This window comes from Carassius gibelio, chromosome A12 (assembly GCF_023724105.1).
Source record: "Carassius gibelio isolate Cgi1373 ecotype wild population from Czech Republic chromosome A12, carGib1.2-hapl.c, whole genome shotgun sequence".
In the NCBI taxonomy this organism is placed as follows: domain Eukaryota; kingdom Metazoa; phylum Chordata; class Actinopteri; order Cypriniformes; family Cyprinidae; genus Carassius; species Carassius gibelio.
In genome coordinates, this window is record NC_068382.1 from 20,222,044 (window position 1) to 20,240,049 (window position 18,006).

Here is an 18,006-nt window from a genome sequence, read left to right on the forward strand (position 1 = left end):
CTAAATAGCCTGCATTCCAATCCCTTGATGCCCAGGCTAATACCATCGTCACTTTCATCTCCACAGCCCGACAAATGAGCACCCATCTGATTCCCCACAGTGAAAAATAAGGGGAGAAAGGGCCGCACAGCATCCTGGAGGAATATTCTGACCACTGAGATATCAGTTATAGGCTATATAGATGTCTCTGTCAGGAATTACTTGTTCCTGGAGTTTTGTAAATATATAAGTAAATGTTTTAGTCCCAACCCATGTTATCTGTAAAAGATCTTAACGTCCATTAATTTTTTTTTTTTTTTTTTTTTTTTACATGAAGCAACATCCTTTCTCTGTGAAAAAAACAACACTTTATACAATGGAATTTTCTGTCTTGTTTTAAAATAATCTTAATTCTTCTTATTATAAATTAAATTTATATATATTCCTACTTTAAGCATAGTCACTAAATTGTGTTAGATTTATGCTTAAAACAAGACAGAAAATACTGTGATATAATTGTATTCTTAGCTTGATGCTAAAAACAAGAAACAATTATAATATATATATATATATATATATATATATATATATATATATATATATATATATATATATATATATATATATATATATATATATATATATTAAATATTTTATATAATATTTATTATATATTCTATATATATTTTATCTCAAATAAATTAATCTTTACTGAATGTTGTGGATTTTTACTGAATATTTTATTAAGAAAACATGTTTTGCCGTGTGTGCAAATTTTAGCATGCCATGCTGTCCCTCATGCTCACTCACAGAGTACAATTGCAAAGGCAGTATGAACACTAAGGTAAGGAGGCAGAACACAGTATGAATGCAGACAACTTTTTTTCTTTCTGCTGTTTTTGGATCTGTTTTCCCCTTGCACATACCATAGTTGCTTAAAGTGTTACATGGCACAAATCCGATCCTAGGTCAGCATTTCATCATCAAACTGCTCCCTGCAAGAGGGCCTCTCACTCTGGCCTTTAGCTGTTGTGAGAGTAATAGCTAGAGTCTGTGTCCATCTGCATAAGAATGCTGCCCACTTCATAGAGGAAGGAGGAGGGTCGCAAGAATTGATGAAAACTTTTCCTGTTCCCCCAAGCCCTTTCATTCCCCTCTGTCTTGTTTCTCAAGACTTAGCCAAGATGTTTCAAACATTCCTGCCTGTGCATTCGCACCACTTTTAGAAATTAAACTTGGTTAAAAGTTGGTTTTGGACATGTAGCAATGCGTATGAAACAAAGACACCGGCCTAGTCAAACTTGATTATAAGACCAAGATATTCTCATCTGTGACACAGTCCATGTTTAAATATTTAGTAAAGCATTGGAATGCAGAAAAACACCCACTTTCTTTTTCCCCTCAGATGATTGCTTCAGGGTTATTGAGTGTGTATATTTCTTTTAAAATGACTGAAAGTCTCAAAATGTAAACACAGTATGGGTAAAAAAGTGGCTACTAGTTGTCGAAGAAGTTGGCTATATTTCAGTAAGTATAAAGATTTGAATCACATGTTGGCATATGCTCGTTTATTTAGAGTCTGTACAAATAATATTGACTTTAATACAAGAACAGCTACGTCAATGAGCTTCTCCTCTCAAGTATATATGCACACGTTTGTGTGGGAGAGGGTCTGCATCTAGAGAGCAAGAAAAGCTAATTATGCAGGTTCCTCCTCCCATTGGCGACCTCGCACGATGGCAATGTTGAGCAGTGTAGGGTTGATCATGATCATGTGACAGACAGCTTTGGGAGAGAGCAGCTCTGGACGCAGAAACATCAGGCGCAACTAAAGGAGTTTCCACCCCGCGAGCGCCTACAAGTGAACATTGCCCCGTTTCCAAACCGTTATTCAAGTGCTCTGAACGACATCGACAGTCTGTGGAAAGTTCTGGGGAACAAGCTGTTTTTTTACAGCGTGGATAAAGATAGGTTTGGGGGCGATAAAACTATTGTCTGTAGAAGAGGAGAGACGCAGAAATCTCAGCGGGCATGCGGGAGTTTTTGGAGATATTTGACAGCAAACACTCTACAAACAAATAAGAACATTCGCGCAGAATCGGTGCGTTAATTGCGTCATCAGTTGTCTTTTTTTAAGGGTGATACAGAGTTCCATCATTGTGTTTGAAAAGTAGCGACATCGGGGCAGTAGTTTGGAATAAAACGGGAAAACTTATTATACCCCTCCTTGTGCTTTTTTTTTTTTTTTTTTTTTTTTTTTACAGGGGGCTGTCGCGTTTTTCCGAAGTTTTACGCATTCTTTAGGTTTTTGGTGTAATATTTTAAAAATGGTTGGAGAAATGGAAACGAAGGAGAAGCCTAAGCCGACTCCTGATTATCTGATGCAGCTCATGAACGACAAGAAACTGATGAGCAGCCTGCCAAACTTCTGTGGTATTTTCAACCATCTCGAACGATTGTTAGATGAAGGTGAGAGTAATATTTTTTTTTTTCAAAACATGAATTAGTTTTATCTTCGTAGGAACTGCGGGTGCCTACAGATTTTTTCTAAATATGTCTGTGTTGTTATTTGGTAAACGTGTGGTAAAGAAGCTCTTAAGTTTTTTGTAAATAATATATATGTTTTAAATTATTTTTTAATATTTTTTTAATTTATTTTTTGCAACCCAGTAACTTTTCTTGCATACTACATTGTTACGCCAGTTGGTGGCGACAAGTGGGAGTGAGTATGAGTGAGTCTAGGGGCTGCATGATTAATCGAATGTGATTGTCATGTTCGAATGCGATTGTCATATGCATCTTGTCAGTAAAGCCGGTTCTGTAATCAGTAGTGAATCTCCAGTAGGCATTTTCAGATGGAGCAACATTTACTACACAGAGCCGTAGTTCACTGACAAGCTACACAAAATTGCCTTCATAATGCAGACGATATAATCATGCAATAATGAAATCTAAGAAATCGGTCTGCGATTATGAAAGCAGTTTGCGTAGCCTCTCAGTTAACAATGTCTCTGTGTAGTAATTGTTGCTCCATCTGAAAGCACGTGAATATGCCACATTTAATAACATGTTTTTACTGCAGACTGGTTTCATAACGTCAGTCTAGTGTTTGAAATAAATCCTTCTGTGAGGTGATGTGGTTTCTTACACAGTATAAGGCACACAACATATTTCATAGTATTTTAAGCAGTGATAAAGGATATGTCGATTAGCACTGCATTATTATATACTTTATTACAATAAAAATTGTAATAAGACGAACTTAGATAAACCATATATTGTTGTAGTCTTGTGTTTATTAGTCACGTTGTATCAGTTAAAGCAATTAAATCTGTTTATTCAGCAAACTCTATAGGGATTTCTTGTTCTTCTGCGGGACGAGTGAACTCTGGCCTTTGAATGGAGATTTACTACTGATCACAGAACTGTGCTTCACTGAAAGATATACATGAAAATCGCAGCTTCTGCCTTATCGTGATTTATCGCCTTTGTGATTTAATTTCGATTAATTGTGCAGCCCTAAGTGAGTCTTTGAATCATTCACTCGCTGGTTTGTTGTAAACATTGAGTCTTTTAGGCCTGTAACAAGGCTTAAGGTTTATGATCCTTTATTAAAATCTGTGTGCTTGCTAATCTAGTTATTTATAAATATGAAGCCAGGAAAGCAGTCAAAAGGAATGAAAGATATGAGTCAGTATATGGAGGTAAATTAGAATAATATGTAAAAACAAAACATTGATTCGTTCATGAACAAAAGAACAGAATTTGCTTATCATCTCAGAAGTTTAACAAACGTAACCTTTTATGTGGTATAATGATCATGTTTGCTCCAGGAGTGTGTTCATGGTGTGTGTGTTCACTACTCACTGCTGTGTGTCTGTGTCTGTGTGTGTGTGTGTGTGTGCACTTGGATGGGTTAAATGCAGAGCACAAATTCCAAGTATGGGACACCCTACTTGGCTACACGTCGCTTTCATTTTCAAGTTTTGATGTTTAACAGGCATAATAAAGATTTTACATGGTATAATGATGGCAGTAGATGACAATGTTTTTAGTTTGCTCAAATGATTCAATTATGTGATCTAGAAACATCTTTTATTTTCAAGCAAACTCATTAAATCTGCACAGATGCATCCAATCACAAAGCATCATTACAGGCCATGGTGCATTTGGATGATACTCAGATTTGGGCAACTTGCTGTAATCGAGACTAGCCTACTTGTTGATTTTGTCAATTTAGTGGTAGGGCCATTTTTAACATCTACTACAGTGGCAAGTCGTCTGTGTTGGTATTATAAAGCAAGTTTGCTCAGGGTCGATGCACTTTTAACTTATTTGAATGCTGCAGATCACATGCAACCAGCAGTTTTCCTCTGAGAATGTAGGGGAAGCTGAGGACCTGATAACAGAATCACTTCTCACTTTCTCCATCACATTCTAATCATACAGCCCAAGGCCCTGTCTTATTTCACTCTGTTTATTGCTGATAATCCAGTGTAATAATATAAAGGTTATCACTGCAGTACTTTTATGAAGAGAAGGGTGATCTGTTAGATTTATATCCACAGTATTTTGCAATCCATATTAGAGTAAATTCAGTCTGTCTGGTTCTTTGATACACTGAATCTCTCTAGATTCATCATACTATAAGTCACCAATAGCTTGTGGCGTATTGAAGTATGTTTCATAAATAACCTCACTAAGCTTGGGTTTTTCAGTTCCTCTGTTCCAGGCTAATTTAGTCTCGCTTGTTCTCTTTATTCAAGCATATTTGAGTGAGTTCTCTTTACTGGAGCTCTTAAAATGTTGACTGGCCAAAAAAAAAAAGGGTAGAATTTTTTTTTTTTTTATCTAGATGTCCTCTCACTATTAGAGAGGCGTTCCGAATTATCCACTGCCTTTTGTATAGCTTTATTATCTCATATATTTTCCTTGTATGAGGATCCCAGTTCTGTCAGGTTATTGTAAAGAGGTTACTATATAATAAGCTTGGTATTTTGCTTGAGCACTAGTAGGATAGCAGAGAACTCGTTGTTTGCGTCAGCAGTTTCAAATGTGTTCAATTTGGAATGTGTTTTTTTTTTACAAGCCAGTGCTACAGTTCCTAGTTGTTTTCTTTGCATTTTTAAAGTTGACTGTTTATAGCACTTGCTTTTAGTTTGTAGTGTTCAAAAATATTCCAATCTATTGCACATAATATTTAAAAACTCATATTTGATATTCTGCATTGTGGTGTGCTATTGGTTCTGGATTTGTAAACCTCCAGCATGTTTTCAGTTCTGCTCTTTTTCTTCACACTTATTTTGTGTTCGCTCTGAGGAACAGATATTCTGTTGGTATGCAGCTTATTGAATTATTTGAGTAATTAAGCCATCATGGAAGAAAAATATCCGGGAGAGGATCCAGAAGCATTGTTGAACCTCTCTTTTAAAACACTGGCTTTTCCTTATCTAATTTAGATATAAAACGTGACTACAGAGCCCCGGGGGACCGGGACGTACTAGTGAAATTGTTGCTCTTTTTGTTCTCTCTTTTGTTCTCTTACTAAAACCATTCTCTTGCCTTTTATTATTGCGTGGGATAAACAATACTGGGCTTGTGTTAACAACATTGCACAACTGTTATTGTTGGAGGCACTTTCAATAAATACGGTACAAAGTTTTCCAGTTTTTCAATAAATGGTCTTCGAAGGAAAGTGCTTAACCTTCAGAAAATCATCAACCTTAGAAGGTCAAATACTATGTTTTCCATCCTATTAATTTCATATGGTTTCTTTCTTTTTTCTCCAATTTCTCTAAATGCGGTTTAATACCCATGATCGAAATTAAATAGGCGAAATTTATAAAATAAACTAAAATGTTCCCGTAAATTAAAGAAAAATATTTGTTAGGTTGTATTTCCTATCAATACATGTTAAATAATCATTGAAATTAAATAGACATACTGTATAATATAACTACAGGATAACAATAAATTAAAGAACAAAATTAGTTTTTATTGTATTTTTGCATAACACTTCGGTTAAAGTTTGCATTTATGGATATTCTTATTGTGTTTAAGTCTTCCAAGTCTTAAATCAGTAATTTGGTAGATTTCAAAATGTCCAAATAGCATCATGTATTTCCTAAAGGGATGAAATTGCTCCAGATAAATGTGTTAGGAAAGTTTGAATTCTCACTGGTGTCTTGACCTCTGATTGTCCTCACATTATGGTCTTCTTGGTTAAAGTGTAAAGCATGGTCCTCTGGTCACCCCTTCCAAAGATAGACCGGCTCATGAGCAAATGAAGGGACACCACTCTGACCTATATGCATCATATGACCGTGACAAGGGCACACACACAGTGGACTGGAGCAAAGATCACATGATTCCTCATGAATCTGTGACCATGTCATGAATCTGTGACCATGCCGTGTCATGACCATGTCATGACACGGATGGAGATCAATTGTTTTTTTGTATGTGAGAGTATCAGGTATGAGTGTGTACTCCAGAAAATGGGTATAATTGTGTCCATGTATCTATTTTTTAACATAATTGTTCATATACGTGCTGTCCTGAAATGTCTTTCAGTATAAGTGAGTCTAAACGAGTGTAGTGATATGACCTTTTCATCTCAGAATACATGTGACATCAATGGTCTTTGTCTTTGACTGCATTAAGCTATTATTACTTCCTTAGTCAGATCTCGTGACACGGACAGAGCAAGAAAGGCCCAAGGGATCACGGTATGGGGCGAGGGCATGCTGACTAGACAGCTTCCCTCCAATTCCTGCAAAGAGCAGTCTGGACAAATGTCACAAAATTAATATGCACTAAATGAACACAGGTGAATGTAACCGGCTATGAACCCTATGGAAAGCTCCACTGGGGAGTCACACTCCATCAGGGGGCTGCTCATTTGAATTTTTTATCAAATCCTGAAAAAATGCATTATGATTTCCACTAGGGATGCACGATAATATCGGCACAACATCGGTATCGGCCGATAAAAGCTTAAAATGACCATCATCGGTATCGGCCGATATTAATATTTCTGCCGATGAGCCAAACCGATATTCTCCAAGTGAAATAATTGACCTGTTTTTCAGATGTGAATGTCTGTCTACATTTGTAAAATAATACATTTATGGTAGAATCAGTACAGAAGAGAAACATGGATTTCTCTTCAGTAAAATTAAAGTTTAAATATATCAGTATATATTAGGGATGCACCGAAATGAAAATTCTTGGCCGAAACCGAAAACCGAAAAAGAGAAAACCAAGGCCAAAAACCGAAACCGAAACACCGAAATAAATTATGCCAATTATTAGTACCATTGCATTTATTGCTATGACCGTGTACTAACTTTACTAAAATTAAGACATTGCAATTGCATAAATTAATATTAAAGTTTCAAAGATAATTACAATTACATCACTTTTAAAAAAAAAAAAAAAAATACATAATTACAAATGATGTAAATATTTATTAAGCACATTGCAACAATGCACAGTATAAAATAAAATTCAAACTAAAAATTTATCCCACTCATGTGTATATTTAATAATAATGTACAGGCCTACTGGCCTGCAGAAAGGTTTTAAAATGAACAGTTCTCTCATAAAAACAAAGTGCATTTAGGTGAAGTGCATTTGAAATTTTTCTATGTAGGACTAGAAAGTGCATTACTTCTCCAGTTGGCAAGACTGCTATCACTTCTGGGGATGGTGACTTCAGACAGATAACCATCTAGCTGTTGAGCAGTTGAGCTTGTCATCTGCCTGACATTTGAGAAATATTTGAGAGAGTGTATTTAAATAAAAATAAACATTTTTATCAAATTAAAGCAGAAATCTAGCAGAAAATCTAGCATAAATATGGCTACAATCTGATATTATGTATGTATATATGTTTGTGTGTGTGTATAAGAACAAAATAGCCAACGTATTATTATTATTTGAGGCACTTTCTTGCAGAATTCCACTGAACATATCAGACAACGAGGGTGCATGCCCCTCATCTGGTGCACAGACCAGTGTTTTTTTTTTCTGCGCTCTGATCTCAGTCTCCTGCGCTTGGCGCTTCTCCGTGTCCACGCGGGTTCTCCGCATCCAGCGCGGCCTGGATCATTTCTCGTGCGCGCTGCCTTATTTCCGCATCCAAGTAATGGTCTTTATAACGCGGATCAAGCACATTCGCGATGAAGTGCAGAGGATCCGACAAGATCTCAGTGAGACGTGTGCTTACAGACTCTATAAGACTGTACTTTTCTTTGTTTTAATCTCTTTGTTAGGAGACGCTTTAGTGCTGCGAATAAAGGAATACAAAGAGAGAGAATGTTCTCACTGGTGTTAAGTGAATGTCGCGGGGAGCTCGTGGTCTTTGCTATGCAGGTGCACGTGCAGGTCGCGGTTTCTGTTTGCGTCATCACAACATTTCGGCCGTGTTGTTTCGGTGATAAAAGTCTATCGGGCGAAAACCGAAAAGGCCATTTTCGGCCGAAGATTTTCGGTGGCCGAAATTTCGGTGCATCCCTAGTATATATTTGTATATATATATCGATATCGGTATCGGCATCGGCCAAAATTATTTTGAAAATATCGGCATATCGAATATCGGCCAAAATCCAATATCGTGCATCCCTAGTTTCCACAAAAATATAAGCAATGTTTGCACCGTAGTAAGTATCTTAAAGCAGTTAATTGAGCTGCTAAATTGCAATATTTTTATAATATTACTGTTTTTACTTGATTTATGATTAGTTGGATGCAGCTTTGGTGAGCATAAGCAATTTAAAAAATGCTAAGGACCTCAAACCTTTGAATGGTAGTTTATATTTTATTATATATTCTCAATTAAAATTTTGTCATTACAAAATGAACACATTTAAATCTGTGCTATGACATGATAAAAATATATCTAAAAATGTGAGACATGATATTTAGTCAGAAATAATGTATGACAGGACATGATTTCATTCTTCAGGAATTCATTGGATCCTGAAAAGTCGGTTCAGTCGGTTTAAAATTGGGATTGCTTAGTGATGTCCAGCGAAAAGGGAAGTCATTTTGGAGGTCAGCACAAGCTTTTTCATTTTGAATTAAAGATTGCAAAAGCAAATGTTTTTCTATGGAGTAACATTCATAATTGGCCTCGACTGATTCTGTTCCCTGCAGGGATTCAACACATCTGGCTTTCAATCTCAAACAATAAAAGATTGTTTTAATGATGTTTAGATCTGACCAGAGCCGATTCCCTGAATTCAGTTTTTCGCAAGGGCCTTTCTGAATGAAGCTGCTTTGTTTGGCAGTGGAAGACAGATGTGCCTGGAGCTATGAAGTGACAGTGTCTTGTGTGTTTGTGGAGGTGTTTTTTTTTAACAGTTGTCTCTGTGTGTCTGTTTTTCTTTGTCACCCTTCGGCCATTTTCTTTGATAAGATAAATGTTGATTATTGAGCGTGTCTGTGATCTCATCAGTCTCCTGCTCTTCCCAGACTGCTTTGCTTGCATCTGTAAATACTCAATACTTATCTCACCCTTAACTGCCAGTTTGCCTGCTATAGTCTTCTTGCCACCAACAGACAATCTCTCTCAGCCTAAACGCAATCAGTGATCATCTAATCACAACAGTGCTGCTGACCATCACAAACACATGATGATGATGATTTCACAATCAGAGTGATAAGCACAAGCAGCACATTTATACTTTCTGATTGCAAGGAGAATCAGTATAACCTTACATAGGTAGCTCATATGAAAATCCTTTCCTTACCCTCAAGTTGTTCCAAATCCTGCTGTCCTTGTGCTCAAAAGTCTATATTTTAGATTTTGAAGCCATATTGGTCATTTGTATGAACAGATCAAATGTTAGGCTATATTCTCTGAAGTTTCTGCCCTCCGCTGTTGCTTTTATCAAGCATATCGGTTCTTGCGCCACATCACATGACCAAACATCATTGATATTGTAGTTACCATTCTGTTTATTTTAAGAATTATGGCAAAAGGAATGATTTTCAGTTAAAAATTACTTCAATTTGAGTCTGTTCATCATAGCTGTTGGATTGCTTCAGTATAATTGTAATATAGCTCATTAATCATGCAGACTAATTTTATACTGCATGTTTTTGATTATTTTAAGACATAAACTTCGGTTCAAACCCTTTGTGTCAGGAATGAATAATTGTACTCCTCAAAGATGCATTAAATTGATCAAAAGTGACAGTAAAGATACAGCGTTTCTTATATTTTTTGTTTTAAAAAAATAAACATTTTTAAAATGTTCTGATCAAGTTTTTTTTTTAAGTACTGTATAAGGGAAGAGCTGCTTAATGATTAAAAAGTAAGAGATATCATAAGTCATTTGTTATTGGTTAAAATGACTGTAGTTGTAGTTGAAGTAGATCTGCTTTCACCACAAGTATTTGTTCTGAAGTTGAAAAGAACAGTCAGTTTGAAGATATACTGTCAGAGCGAAGGGAACTGTTGTTCTTGCATGTTCACATTTGTGTTTACACTGTCACTAAAAGCCTGACAATTGCAGTAACTGTGGTGTCTGCTCTGTGTGAAAACGAAGGAGTTGTCGGACAGTTTCCTGGCAGTCGACAAATATCCAGATGGTTTCACTGTATGCAGTCTACTCTTTCATCCCTCTTGCAACCTTTTCTATGTTTTTCTTTTTCAACCTCTCTTTATCGCATTTCCTCTGTTCATCTCAGCGTCTCTCATCTCTCCCACACTGCCACAGATGGTCAACTTCACTAAAATAATCTGTTTCTATTCTAAAGTCTTAAAACTCTCCACTGCATGACGTACACTTTACTATGGAGTGGTACACACAAATATATATATATATATATATATATATATATATATATATATATATATATATATATATATATATATATATATATATATATATATAGATAGATATAGATAGATATATATATATATATATATATATATATAGATATATATAGATAGATAGATAGATAGATAGATACAGATATATATATATATATATATAGAGAGATTTATATATATTTATTTATCTATCTATCTATATATATATATATATGTGTGTGTGTGTGTGTGTGTGGGCATGAGTAAATTTTAAAATACATTAAATGTTTTTTACCTATAATATATATAATAGTTTTTGTATTTGTATTTGTATTTATGTATAGTCTCCACTTCTGTCGTTTATATGAATTTGTGTGTGTATCTTATGTAATGGCACATACAGTACTGTGAAGCCACTTTGTCTTTATCCAGCTCTCACAGGCAACAACACTTTTGATAGCTAAACGACCAAGGAGTGTGTCTCACACTAAATCACACTTGTTTTTCTGCCAGCACATATCTCTGATTTCCAATTCTGTCTTTTAAACCATTTCAAGTTTCAAAAAGTCTAAAAACTGTATCCAAATTAGCTCGTTTGAAGTTATTATATAGACATTATACACTACCCATGGCTGACACTAAAACTGTGAAAAATAACAAAGGTGTTCGAAGTAATTAAAGCCAGACACATGACAGTGTATTATTAGTAAATAACAGCAACTGAATAGGTTATCTGTAGCGTTGTGTGTTTAAAGTGCAGGAGAGCTGCCTGCTAGCATTATGGAGGTGATATTTATATCTCAGTGATGTAGCCATTGCTCACCTGCTGCCATACCAGACGTACTGTATCATACTGTAGTATTGGACAGCTAGACTCAGATGACAGTAAACAAACACAAACAGTAATCAGAGTCATCTTGTGCTCTCTCTCTCTCACACACGTGTAAATGACGGTCTACAGCAGCAGTAGGAAGGACTATCTCACTGTCTGGTTATGGAGTGTTGACCAGTCGCCTGTAATGTTTGTTTTTAGTGCACTTGAAGATTGTGCTAATAACAGCTATACTCGGGGTGGAAAATTATGGCTTATGTCACCTCAGCTGTTCTTCAGGGAAAACATATATGGTTAAAACAGAAAGTAGTATTCATTTTACAGTTCATTTTTAATTTTCAAACTATTTATGTATTTGTTCTGTGATGGTTTTCACTAAGGATTCATCATTTCAAACAAATTTTCACTGTTTCCAAGCAGTTCCAAAATCGTTGATTGAAGTGTTTTTACATGGATTTTTACTAAACGAACGCAAGGAAGCTTGACTTAATATCAGTATTATTCATTTTAATTTGCAACAAATATGCAAATGAATAATTTGTATCAATATAATAGTAATTATGTGAATAGCACACAGACAAAATTGTTGATATGCAATGACACTGTCTTAAAGGAATGATTCACACAAAAATCACCATTTATTCGCCCTCATTAACTCTTTTATTATTCCAACACAGTTTTTGCCATGAAGATAGGCTTAGATGCTGACATTGCAATAAAAATAAATAACTACTGCTACTATTCACACTCATGAGAACAAATGAGGTTTGTTCTTGTTCATCAAACAGGGATGGTGTTAACCATATTTGGTAAGATATATAAAAAAAAATGTTCTGAAGATGAATGGAAGGGTAAGTAAATGTTGGCAGAATTTATATTTTGGGGTGAACTATCCTTTTTTTAACTTAACAGAAGAATAAAAACCATGTAACTTGTGATCTTCACGGTTTTGCTTGTTTAATATTCCCAGCAGAATCATTGTGAATATTATATATTTCGCCCAGCCCTTGTGACTCATGGGATAGGTCATGCTTAGGCCAAAGTTTTGGACTGTTGGAATGTTAAGCCATAGAGTCACACAAAACCCAGTATAAACTTCTGACTGACTGTTTAATCTCCTTTCAGCACTCAATGTAAAGTGAACAATTATACCAATTTCATGTATAAGAGCCAGAATGTGTAAATTAATCAGCTTTGAGCCATTTGAGCTGATGTTTGGATTTGTACTTCATCGTGGGACCTTGCATGGCTGATTTTACTCGGATGGTTCATTTGATCCAACTTTATTCAGAATGATAGCATATGGGCAGATAAAACCAATCCTAATGTAACCAGTTGGGATTCATTTAAAGCATTGTAAATAATAAAACACTTTTTTAGGAATAGGACACATGGTTAGATGGATTCGTGCCAAGAGCATGCATTGCATGTAATTGAGTGTAAATGCACTTACATACTTGTGTTCACTAATTTAAGGCATATGAGAGACAATGGAAACAATCATGTGGTGTTCTGAGTGATTCAATATGAGTGGTGTTATCAGTGAAGTTCAGAAGACCTGCTGAGTTATTGCTTATGAGATCTTGTTGAGGTTCTCTGCTGTGCTCTGGGGGGATCCTAAGGGAGCCCGGCAGGCTAAGGCTAGCTCAGCTAAGGGTTATATTTAGGTCATTTTAATCTGCAGGCCTGTGCCATGCTTTGATGTTGTCATTTTGAACCATATTGTACATCAGTGTAAATCCATTCTAATATACTGCCGCTTCTTACCAATATCCTCTAAAGAGCTTTTGTTAAATAGTAATTATTGCTTCAGTCTTTTAAGCTGGTCTCTTTGGAATTCCTCTGTTTGGACCGGCGAGCATTCAAAAGGCTGGTGTCTGATTCGCTCTTTGTGAATGCACATCATGGCGTGCTAGTTCCTCCATGGCTGGCCGGGCTTTCATGCCCTTTAGGAGTTATTTTTGAATTAAATAGTTGTATGAATTCATCAATACTTCAGCCAGCCATTTATAACAGAAAGCACTATTTCTTTTTGTTCTCAAAGATAAATGAAGCAACTTTTATGGGGAAAAAAAATCCATGTGGAGATCTGTTTTTGAAAAATTTTTGAAAAGTAAAAAAATTGTCATGATACAAGTTTTCCAATATCAGATGTTAAACCCAATAGTTCACGCAAACATAAAAATTCTGTCATCATTTACTCACCCTTGTGCCATTTCAAACCTGCAGTCATATTTTGAAGGATGTTTGCAACCAAACAGTTTATGGACTAAAACACGAGATATTTTTCAAAATATCTTCTTTTGTGATCTATAAATGAAAGTAAGCCATACAGGTTTGGAATGACAAGAGGGTGAGTAAATAGTGGCAAAATGTTAATATTTAGATAATCTATCCCTTAAAGCCTGTTTGTCTTATAATCTCATGCCAAGGCTTAATTCAGAGTGGCTTAATATAATTGAGTTCTAAATGTGTCTGTTTGACAGAAATTGGACGGGTACGGAAGGACATGTACAATGACACTATGAATGGCAGCACAGATAAAAGGACTTCCGAGCTCCCGGATGCTGCGGGGCCCATTGCTCAACTCCAAGAGAAACTCTATGTGCCCGTCAAAGAATACCCAGATGTAAGTATTAACTCAACGCTTTTTAAAATAGTAAATTCACATGAGTTTACTGCTTTGTTGGTCAGTTACTAAGATTATTGTGTAGACTTCAATCAAGTGTTCCGAAATGTTTTCAGATGTATTTATGAGATAGTAGCTAGCTGCACAGTCAGAAAAAGTGTGAAAATTAGATTGTTACTGAGACTGTTTCTCAAAAAGTATACCTTTTGTATGACAGGTTACTTTAAAGAGTGCATATTAGTATCTTAAAGGAACACTCCGACTTTTTGGGACTTTAGCTTATTCACAGTATCCCCAGAGTTAGATAAGTCCATACATACCTTTTTCATTTCTGTGCGTTCTATAAGTGTTATTTGACCCACCCACCGCTAGCCTAGCTTAGCACAAAGACTGGATGTAAATGGATACTGTTAGCATAGTAATCCCAATAAGTGACAAAATAATGCAAACATTTTACTATTTATGTGTTGTGATCTGTGTAGTCACAGCGTGTACAAATAACAAGGCTATATGAGACAGAGACCATTTTTAATCGTATAAATACTGGGAACTATATTCTCAATAGGCGTAGGAGCACAGCTAATGTTACTTGGGCGGAGTGGCTACTTGGGGGGAGTGATTAGGCGAGACGCGAGACGCCTTGTTGATGGTTCCGTAAACAAAACAAACGTGACTAACTAGCTAGACGTGACTCGTGATCATGGCTGACTTTGAGAAATTGTCAGACTCAGAGGAATTTTACTGTGTATCAAACCAAGATCCAGAACCATATAGTTTTGAGCCAGAATACACAGACGATGAGTAACAAACTTGGAAGCTGTAAGACAAGATGTAGAAGGGAGAATCAGAATGAACACAGACTGGTGCTGTAAATGTGGAACATGCCAACCTATGCCGACAGAACCGAGTGCCTTTGTTGTAATGAATGGGACCGGGTATTGCCATCAATGTCAAGGCTTGATGACAATCAAAATATTTGCGTCACTACCACGGAAGATTTCTCTGCCCTAATATACCCGGCAGTTGTCACTTTTTTTCCCCATTGTGACAAGATCAACTGGAAGAAACGCCCCATGCCGAGTGAACCTAATGGTCAGCTGTCCACCAAGTAAGTGATTTTGTTATAATGATCACGAGCAGTGTGTTCATGACAACACAATAATAACAATAATAATAATGAAACATCATAGAATATCCATCAGTGCAGGCATGTTTCTGTGGGTAAAGCAGATGATTTATTGATAAGAACAAGTTCAGTCATGTGCGCACACAACATCAAGGTCAATAAAGCTGCTTTACAGCAGATTAGTATCTTAAAAATGGCAATTTCAGCACATTACTATTCCAGTAATACCATGAATGTGGTGATGATTTTATTTGATCACCTGATATGTGTCAACGAGGGCTTACAATGCACCTTGAATAGTGCATGTAAACAGAGAGAGACATGCATTAGTCTTAACATGTTTTTTTAGATTACTTAAAGCTGCGGTAGGGAACTTTTGACGCTCTAGCGGTTAATAAACAGAACTGCTTGCGTCTTGCGGAAGAACATCGTATGTTTATGTCTATGAAGAATCACAAAGGTACTGGGTTACTCCGCCGCGGTACCCCCGAAGCAATCTAAAATAGTCCGAATATAAACACTTATTATAGGTGTACCCTAGTGATTCAGGACAAGCCAAAAACAAGGTTTGGAAAATGGATTCATGGTGTACTCGCTTATTATATAAATTATTCTACATTTTGAACACAAACAAAGTTACGGACCGCAGCTCTGATTGGTTGATTTCTTACCGGGAGCGGTCTGTAACTGCAAATGGCAATAGGACCACTGGGAGGAGCCAGAGGAGCTTGATTTTTTCACAGATTATCCGTCTCATATTCTACTGTCAGGACATAATGACAGGTTTAATTGGAAATTGGAAATTTGTCCATGAAAATGAATTTATATCAAGTCTATTATCACGTGTGGATTAAACATTTGGAATTTTTGCACTTTGATTGTGTATACAATAATTGATGACAATAATTAGCATATTAAATATTGCTTAATACCACAAGTCTAGGCACTGTTTGACTTTCAGCCTGTGCTTCTTATTTGAATGCATTGTGAGGGGCGATGGACACACTTTCACACTCTTCTCGGAAAACATACTTTATGGAGAAACAGGCCTGAGAGTGGATTAAGTGAGGAGCCCAGTCTGAAACATTTGTATGTGAACTGTACAAAGTGTTGGGATGTATGTTTTCAGTGGGTGATTATGTGGCCCATTTGATCTTGACCGGATTTAGGGTTAAGGCTGTGTTTAAAGAGACAGTAGTGCTGGGTTTCCACCGAAATTACATGATACAGCATACATGATCACTGAGCTTCCGCTGATCGCGTGGAGCTGACCGTCTCCGAAATCAGCAAAACACATTTTTAAATAATTGATCAATCAGCATGTTTAGCGCCCAAGTCCGTCCCCCGAAAGTTCCGGAACTTTGAAAAAGTACTACCTCGCCATCAGGGACTTTCTGAGGGGCATATTTTTTACCCGGAACTTTATTTAGTTCCTGGTTCCTGTGGAGTGCCAGGCCAAAGTCCCTAGTTCCTGGGTAAAGTTCCTGTGGTGGAAACGGGGCATGAGTAGACGGAGTAGAGTTTCTTGCCGACAACTCTCACATTTCTTCTGTCTTTAAGAGCTGATGAGAGCGATAGCAGGGTCAGGGTTAATTTAGTTTAAATGAGAGACACGTGACAGGGGCTTGTTTAGTTATAATTAACCTTTGTCTATTGTCCTCTATATCAGGATGAATCCCAACCGCTGACAGCAACTTGTGCAAATATGCAAAATTAACATGTTTGACAAGTATTTAAAGAAATATTCTCATATACTCATTCTGATTATGTTTTTGCCTCAAGTAAATACGTTTTTAAGGAAGAAAAGCTTTTCAATAGATTAGCCTGATAGATGACAACACACAGGGACTTCTAATCTGGTGTCTAGTGTGAACCTGCTCAGAATTTCCCGTTGTTGAGTGACTCATTGAGGTCACAAACTTCATAAAGCAACAAAGTCATTTGGAACAGCACACTGCCAACACCAGTAGGTCTTGTTCATGTGCAATATTGCTCAATGATTGTGGTTATTCAGTCCAAACAATGAGGATTTTTCTGGACTATTCAGATCTTTAATTGCCCTGCCAACATTTTCACTGGCCACACTTCAAAAAAAAAAAAAAATAATTAGGGAAGATTTTATTCATTGGTGACATGTTTTTCAATAAATTAACAGAAAAATGTACCCTAATTACACTTTGTGATGCCCATTTTGATAGATCATTTGGGGGCACAACAAATCCTTATCTTATTTGCATCCATCAATCATCAGGCTTGTTTTGAGAGTGACTTTGCTTCCCTGTAATAGAAGCAGAATTCTGATAATCCTGCAGGAAGCTGTCAGGGATACCACCATCCCACAATGAGTGCCAAGTGTGGGTGAGAGACATGCAGGTCACTGGCCTTTTGGAGAGAACAATCTAGAGCATTATCCCTTCTTTCATAGTCTTTGTGAAAACAAATGATGATTAGTTTTCCATTGTTCATGCTCTCACCGTCTTTATGTAAAGACCGTTCAGAGTGATTTGGAGGCCACCGCCTCAGTCTGTCAGCCTCTTCCCACTCTTTTCACTCAGCTGTCGACTTGTAATGAGGTTTTTCCAGTGCTTTATTGTTGTTCATTGAGAGCCACACACTTT

The 18,006-nt window shown here is 36.5% G+C and overlaps 1 protein-coding gene across 4 annotated transcripts in view; it reads left to right on the top strand.

Annotated features, from left to right (window-relative positions):
• Nucleotides 1-1,732: 1,732 nt before the first annotated feature.
• LOC128025437 (protein quaking-B) overlaps nucleotides 1,733-18,006 on the top strand; it is a 35,103-nt gene continuing 18,829 nt past the window's right edge. The window contains exons 1-3 of one of the 4 annotated variants that reach the window (XM_052611809.1): nucleotides 1,733-2,080; nucleotides 2,244-2,448; nucleotides 14,120-14,262. In XM_052611809.1, coding sequence (XP_052467769.1) covers nucleotides 2,307-2,448; nucleotides 14,120-14,262 — 285 coding nt within the window. In that variant the 5' untranslated portion in view covers nucleotides 1,733-2,080; nucleotides 2,244-2,306. The remainder of the gene's footprint in view (nucleotides 2,081-2,243; nucleotides 2,449-14,119; nucleotides 14,263-18,006) is intronic. The other 3 variants (XR_008186157.1, XM_052611808.1, XR_008186156.1) reach the window with 3 other exon arrangements.